Source organism: Micropterus dolomieu, linkage group LG08 (assembly GCF_021292245.1).
Source record: "Micropterus dolomieu isolate WLL.071019.BEF.003 ecotype Adirondacks linkage group LG08, ASM2129224v1, whole genome shotgun sequence".
Lineage (NCBI taxonomy): Eukaryota > Metazoa > Chordata > Actinopteri > Centrarchiformes > Centrarchidae > Micropterus > Micropterus dolomieu.
Window position 1 is genome coordinate 1,742,603 of NC_060157.1, and position 7,500 is coordinate 1,750,102.

The following is a 7,500-nucleotide window of genomic DNA, read 5'->3' on the forward strand; positions in this document are numbered from 1 at the left end:
CCCCCCACGCAGCTTCTCACATCTCATGGTAGACAGTAACAACCGAATCAACAAATAGTTCATTTGACGGATTAAAGTAATAAAAACTATATTTGGTGTCACAGGAACAGCTGCAGAACACAAATGATCACAGTTATGGGTCGGGCTCATATCCTCTGCCATCACTGCTGGTTGATGTGAAATGCATGCTGGGATACTTCATCACCCCCTCCACACACACACACACACACACACAGAAGTTCTCACAGAAGGCAGCTGCCGAAACTAAATGTGGACACGTGAAAACAAGAACAGACAAGAACACACACTGAGAAAGTATTCAAAAATGACAGGAACGTTTAGCTCCAGTTGTCGTCAGACAGATAAGCAGATTAAAGAGCTTCTTTAACAAATCAAATAACCATCAAATATCTGAATGAAAAACATTTTAAAACACGTCACTTAGCCACGTTGAGTGCTGTCTTTGCATTTCAGTATATTCACTGCCCTGTGTGTGTGTGTGTGTGTGTGTGTGTGTGTGTGTGTGTTGAGTCAGTGGGTGTGTTGACTTCCTGCTGTGAGGAAACTCTTCCGATGTACAAACACTGAAACCTTTCAGATCCGAAATGATGTGCGACGAAACACTCTTGTTTTTAACCTCTTCGGTGTTCAGGCAGGTTGAGTTTTCAGGATGACATGCATCCTGTTTGTCTGCGAGCTCACCTATGACAGATCTGTGGAGTCTGACGGGGGAGCCTCGCCTCGTCATCCATAATTTGCTTGTCATGTCAGACTTCCTCAACTGAGCCGACAACAACAAACTGATCCACTTGCGTGAGCCGTGACAGGCAGCACGTGGAGTCTGAGCTTAACGCCTCCGTTTGTAGGGAAGCTCATTGATGAGAAAACCGTCAGGCGAGTGCAGGACAGACGTTTGAGTCGAAATAAAATCTAGAAAGAAAGACTAGAGAGACGTGAGACAGGACAGAATGGTGAGTACAATCAGTGTTTTTATTTTTAGAGAACTGGCTGCTGCTGGAAACACAAAGACGTCAGCCAGATAATAAATGTCAGGGTGAAGGAGTATTTACATCCTGTGCTTTAAAAGTAAAAGTAGCAACAACACAACGTCAAAAACTCCACTGTTTGGTAGTTTAATATGTTTAAGTACAAAACATATGATGAACTTATAAAACATGATGCATTGTTATCACGTTTTACAACTTCAGTCTGCAAAGTCATGTTTTACTAGTGTAGCAGTATTTGAGTAGAAGTATAAAACTGCATAAAATGATAATACAAGCACACGTACCTTGAATAAACAGACTTAGTTACATTACTTAGTCTGGTAAGAGGCTGAAGAGCTGCAGTGTTGCTTGTTGGTTTAGCATTGAGAGTAACTTCGTTCACACTGCACAAAGTCATCTGACTAAACTTTGATATAGAAAATACTGATCACTGGAGCTGTAATATTATCTCAAACTAAAATTCTGGACTCTGTCAGGTAGGTGTAGGTACATTTATTTGTCACAATATAACAGGTTATATAGTGAAATTGAGTTTTGGGGGTCAACAGGCTGTGGCAGGGTGATTACCGTCCTTTAGTATCCTATATTTGGGACATAAAAGATCATTTAGAAATGGGCCTAAAATTATTAAAATCTATTTATAATAGACAAAAGGCTAGGACCCACAGCATCTAGGTAGGTAGGTAGGTTTATTGTTACAATATAACAAGTTATAGAGTGAAATAGAGTTTGTAACTCCCTTCTGCTAAATAGCAGAAAATCAATTGTGAAAAATGGTAAACAGAAATTAACTATCATCACTGGAGCAGGGCTGAGGATGAATGAGAGATTAAGAGTCTGATAGCTTCTCTGCTGCTCTGCAGTCTGGTGGTGCGGCAGCAGAAACTTCTATATCTCTTCCCAGAAGGCAGCAGGGTGAACAGGCTGTGGCTGGGTGGGTGCTGTCCTTTAGTATCCTTTGGGCTCTGCAGGCACCTCACCGATATCACTGATGCTCGGGAGATGGGTACCAATGATCTTCTGAGCAGTTTGAATCACCCTGCAGAGCCCTCCGGTCCTGGGCCGTTTCTATTGGCTCCTCTGTAAAAGCTGACAAGAACTTTGGAGGAATTTGGCCTTCTTAAGCTTCCTCAAGTCATTTCTGAGCTTTCTGCAGTGTGGAGATGTGAGATGTCAGGTTCTCTGTGATGCTGATTCCAAGGAACCTGAAACTGTTCACCTGCTTCACCTCCGCTCCACTGATGTAGACAGGAGTGTGTGTCTTTATCTCCTTCTTCCTGAAATCAACGATCAGCTGCTTGGTCTTGCTGACATTGAGCAGCAGGTTGTTCTCTGAGCACCACTCTGCAAGATTAGCAATTTCCTCCCGGTATGAAGTTGTTTCGTTGTTTGAAATCCAGCCGATGATGAGGGTGTCGTCTGCAAACTTCACAACTCTCCATGTTGTCGTGTACAGCGTGAACAGGAGGGGGCTGAGCACACAGCCCTGGGGGGCTCCGGTGTTGAGCACCAGAGTGGAGGAGGTGTGTCCGCCAATCTGAACTGACTAGGGTCTGTTTGTGAGGAAATCCAGTACCCAGGTGCAGAGTGTTTTATTTAAACCCAGAGTGCTTGAGTTTGCTGATCAGCTTCATGGGGAGATTGTGTTGATTGCTGAGCTGAAATCCACAAACGGCATTCTGATGTAGCTGTTGTTTTCAGAGTCTGTAGGTTCAACCAATTTTTATCTATCAAAGATGAAGCATTGAATTTGGGAAGATTCGCTTGTCTGGCTTTATGGGGTGCAGTGTCTGTCTGTCTGTCTGTCTGTCCAACACTTTGGTCCAGACTGAAACATAGCAACATCGATGAGATTGGATTGGCTCAAACTTTCAGACATGCACCGTCCCCAGCAGCCCGTCCTCACCAGAAACCAAAACCTCTGTACGGGTCGATTATTGTACAGCTTATTAAGACGCATCTTTACGTTTTTAGAAACGCCTAGTGGCCGTACGACGGTAGCAAAGGAGGAAGTCACAAAACGTATTATAAAGAGCACCAAAGTCCACGTAAAGAGGTAGGATGGGTCAAACCCAGGAGTTTCATACAGGAGAACGCCGTTCGAGTGTGAAGTAAAAGTTAGATAGCGTTACTGACTTACGTAACTTTACTTACTTTAACCCAAGCCATGATCTTTTCTTGAAACTAACTAGTTCTGGTGCCTAAACCTAACCACAAACATTTTGGATGTGTTATAGACCTGGGTAACACATTGAAGGTCCAGCACGCCTGTCGCTGGACTCCTACAGGAAACGCCCATTTATGTTGTTTTGGAAAACTGTCTTATTTGTTGTGTTGGGGAAACTTCACAAGACCTATTTTGTGGTTTAGGTATGGGGCGTGTCGTCCCCAGAGAAAGCATCTTACTGACTTTGGTGATGCTCTGACTTTTCTTCTACTGCCATCGTGTCCAAATTGTTATTTGTCTTGTACTTAAGACCAAATACCTGCAAAACTAACATTCCCATCATCCTCAGCTGTACTTTGTGTTTGGTGCTCCGAAGTAAATGTTAGCATGCTAACAGGAAATTATACAGTATGATATGTGCACACGTGGAGTCTGATGTCAAACTGCAACTTTAACACCCCAGTATAACTTTTCCAAATATGAAAATATGTTTCCTGAAGTCTCAGGATGGTTTTGCAGCAGTGAATACCTCCTCCAATTCCCTTGTGCATTGCATTCTGGGAGGATGGACTGACTGTTTTGAGGATACTTTAATTTGTCACTTGTCCAGTGTGAACTCACTGCAGACTTAACATTTGGTTAGGATTAGTGTGTTGTTTGGAATTTAGTCACTCAAAAAACACAAAAAGCAAACATAGACAACGACAGGTAACAATCGGAGTGATTTCAGACGTAGCCAGGAGAAATATATTGTTTTTTAAGAGAGAAGTTGGGGGTCAGCACCAAGTGGTCGAAGCTGCTGCTCAACAGGCTTCAGTGTTGGTTTTGTTTGTTGAGGAGAAACTACACCCACAAAAAAACAGCAGATTTCTCTGTGGGGTCTGGTCCAGCAGGTCGCCTTGTTTACCGTGATGTTATGACGAACTGACTGTCCTTTTCTCTCTCCTGCAGCGTGACGTTGAGATGAACAGCTAAGACTAACTCAAATACACACACACACACACCATGAGTATGCCGTTTGCAGTGAGCTCAGCCTCCCCTACTGCTGAGGACCCGATCACGCCGCCGCCCATGACCACACCTCCTCGCAAAGCCTCGGTCCGCCTGCAGGAGAGGTGGGTGTTTACCACACACACACACACACAAAGTAGTATGATATTATTTTAAACATCCTACTTTCCAAAGACATGTTCGTTTATGAAAAGTGTCTTCGCTTTCTAAAAATGTCCTCTCTTTTTGATGTCACCCTAAAGGTCAGTTTATACTTCTGCAATGGATCTAAACGTGGGAATAGCAATAAATTCCTTTTGCATTGTCTGTTTTATTTGTCAACATCTTAACTTTGATTGGATGTAAAACTCATTGCTTCAAATGCAATAACCCTAATTAAAAATGTGTTGTTATGCGATGGTCAGCATGGGAAAGGAGCGTTGAATAAAGGTGCTTATGTTGATTTCAAATTAGTGTTTGCATGTGGGTGTTTTCACAAGTACGTCTCAATTTGAGAAGTACCTATGATGTTCTTCCACATTTTATCGTGCGTCATGTAATGTGGGGAACTGGTCTGATCTTGACTCGTTCTTGTCCTCCCTCGGACTTGGTCTCAGCTTGCTCTCAGCCCTTAAACGTCTTGGTCTTGTCTCGGTCTTGTCTCGGTCTCGATAAACTCTGGTCTTGGTCTTGACTTGGTCTCGGTTTGGGCGACTCGCCACATATTGACGATTGGTCAAGGCCCTTTGGCGTCGCTTTTTCACACCCTGGGTTTCCCTTTAGCAACGCATAGCAACAATAAATATGCAACGTCCGGTTAGACTTTCAAAATAAAACGCTTCGAAACATCGCCTTTGAAACGGCACGTAATCAAAGTCGTGAAACGTTGCTATTTGGTTAGGTTTAGGCACAAAAAGTACTTGCTTAGGGTTAGGAAAAGATCATGTTTGGATTTAAATAAATATGTATGTCAGTAAAAACGTAAGACTTAAATAAAAATATTTAATGTTGACTTTTTGTTTCATACGGGACACAAACCCTCGACTCCTGGTGTTTGTTTCCTGTGTGAAACAAAAAGTCAACATTGATTTCTTTTATGTAACTAGCTTTACTTAACTAACGTAATTTAAATCACGTAATTGACATACTGATTTTAACCCACATCAAGATCTTTTCTTAAACCTAACTAAACTGCGACGTTGCACAACAATAACCAGTAGTTTTATTTTGAAAGTCTAACCAGAAGTTGCATATTATTATTGCTAACATGACCGTAGAGCCCTGTACAACATAAACAACGCCTGACGCCCTGGGATGATAACAGGTTGAACCACACCAACGAAGAAGAATAAACTCAACATGGTGGAGCATCTTGGCGGTGTCGCTGCAGAGCGACGCAGACACCGTCACCCGAGTATAAATACTCACAACGACACGTAGCCTACGCCGTCGGCTACAGCGTAGACTCAACACAGAAGTATAAACTGGCCTTAACAGTCGTAACGCTGATTCTCTACTGTGCTCTTTCTGTAGGCGGGGGTCCAACCTGTCTCTGCTACTGGACGTGAGCAGCCTGGGGGTGGAGCCTGTTTGTTCCGTTACCACCCCAAAGGAGGTGTGGCTTCAGCTGCTACACACCTCCTCGAGAACACTCACGCACACGATGCTGCAGCAGGCCGCCGTGGACACAAAGACACTGAATGTAGAGTACCAGGTAACTTTATTTGTTGTTTTAAAAACACACCTGTTGCTTCCTGTGTGTCGAGCGTGGGGACATTCAAGGCAACCTCCACATGCGAGCTCGGTGTGAGATGTGTTTGTGGGTTTGTTTTAACGTCCAGCCCCTCCCTGTCTCCTCCACAGAAGATACCTCCGAACTTTGTGAGCGCTGCAGAGCTTGATGTGCCAGGACACATGATCAAAGACAGATACAAAACCATCCTACCCAGTCAGTACCTCAGCCGTCCTTCCTGTGCTCAGTAGAAACACAGCAGTTTTCACGCTTGCTTATTGTTGTGGTTTGTTGTTTACCGTTTAGACACTGAGAGCCGGGTGATCCTGAGGAGCCCAGAGGAAGAGGCGGGGCCAGACGGCTACATCAACGCCAACTACATCAGGGTCAGAGACTAACATTATTTTACACTGAGTCAAGTCACCCTGCAGCTTTCTAAATGCTAAAAGCCTGAGAGTGTTTCAGGTGAAGATGAACACCTGGGATTTTTCTCCACTTGTTAAAACAGCAGATTTTCAATGGAAGTTCTGCATTGGGTGTTTTGTCTTTGTTTTAAGTCACATATTTTGTTTTATATTCACAAATGAAAAAAATATGCATCAGATTATCACCACACTGTTAATACTAACGCACACTACGCTACAAATCAATCGACCGGCACAGAACCAGCAACCCGGTTTTTGTCCATTGGCAAAGTTTATTCAAACAAGATGGCTGCGTCCTCAGCAGTGCTGCCAAAAAGAGAGAAATGCGGCGTTGCTTTGAGTAACTTGAACAGAAAGAAAGAAGAAGAATATGGAGACACAGGTGGCTGGAATATCACAGCAGTCTCAATACTGCAGCTTTAGCCATAACATGTAAAAATACTACTGCAGTAGTATTAAAACAAGCTCAGTCCAGCTTACAGATGCATCTAAAAAAAAACAGAATATCGTAAACTTTGATATATTCCACATTCATTGCACATAAAATTATTTTACAGCTCATGGTAATCGAACCTCCAGTACCTCAAAATGTATATTTAGAATACAGATTTTATAATAGAGACAGGTCGACCTGAGAAGAGCTCTAATCAGCTGATTGAGTCTAAACACCTGCATAGGTTTCCTGAGCCTTGAATCTCTCTGGTTCTGGTGTTTAAACTATATTAGAGTAGAGCAGGGGGCCAAGCACAGATCCTTGTGGTACAAAGGTGAATGAAAATGACCCTTGGACTCGTCTCCTCACATGCCAAGTTCAGATAGGATCATAGGATGGACGACGGGATTTGGAGGTTTGCAGTGAAAAACATCAAAGTTTAGTACAAAGTTGTGGAATTTATCTACCATCCTCATCCCAGGGCGTCACATATGGACGCTTTGGTGCTGCTTATTAGCGCTCTGGGAACCCTTTAGCATCGTTTTTGGACGTGTACGTCAAGTTAGCAAGAATAAATGTGAAACGTCCGGTTACACTTTCAAAATAAAGCTGGTGGTAAACGTTGTGAAACGTCGCAATTTGGTTAGGTTTAGGCACCAAAACTACTTGGCTAGGTTTAGGAAGAGATCGTTGCTTAAAGGAGAGCTATTATACTGCTTTTCTAGTCCTATATTGTAGTTCTGTGA

At 43.1% G+C, this 7,500-nt stretch overlaps 1 protein-coding gene across 5 annotated transcripts in view; it reads left to right on the top strand.

Moving 5' to 3' along the window:
- LOC123975174 (tyrosine-protein phosphatase non-receptor type 7-like) overlaps positions 1-7,500 on the top strand; it is a 24,329-nt gene that overhangs the window by 6,214 nt on the left and 10,615 nt on the right. For 3 of the 5 annotated variants that reach the window (XM_046056404.1, XM_046056407.1, XM_046056405.1), the window contains 4 exons: positions 4,126-4,289; positions 5,698-5,878; positions 6,028-6,112; positions 6,203-6,282. In XM_046056404.1, the coding sequence (XP_045912360.1) occupies positions 4,180-4,289; positions 5,698-5,878; positions 6,028-6,112; positions 6,203-6,282 (456 nt within the window). In that variant the 5' untranslated portion in view covers positions 4,126-4,179. Of the gene's footprint in view, positions 1-650; positions 972-2,343; positions 2,377-4,125; positions 4,290-5,697; positions 5,879-6,027; positions 6,113-6,202; positions 6,283-7,500 lie in introns of those variants that run through there. The other 2 variants (XM_046056406.1, XM_046056408.1) reach the window with 2 other exon arrangements.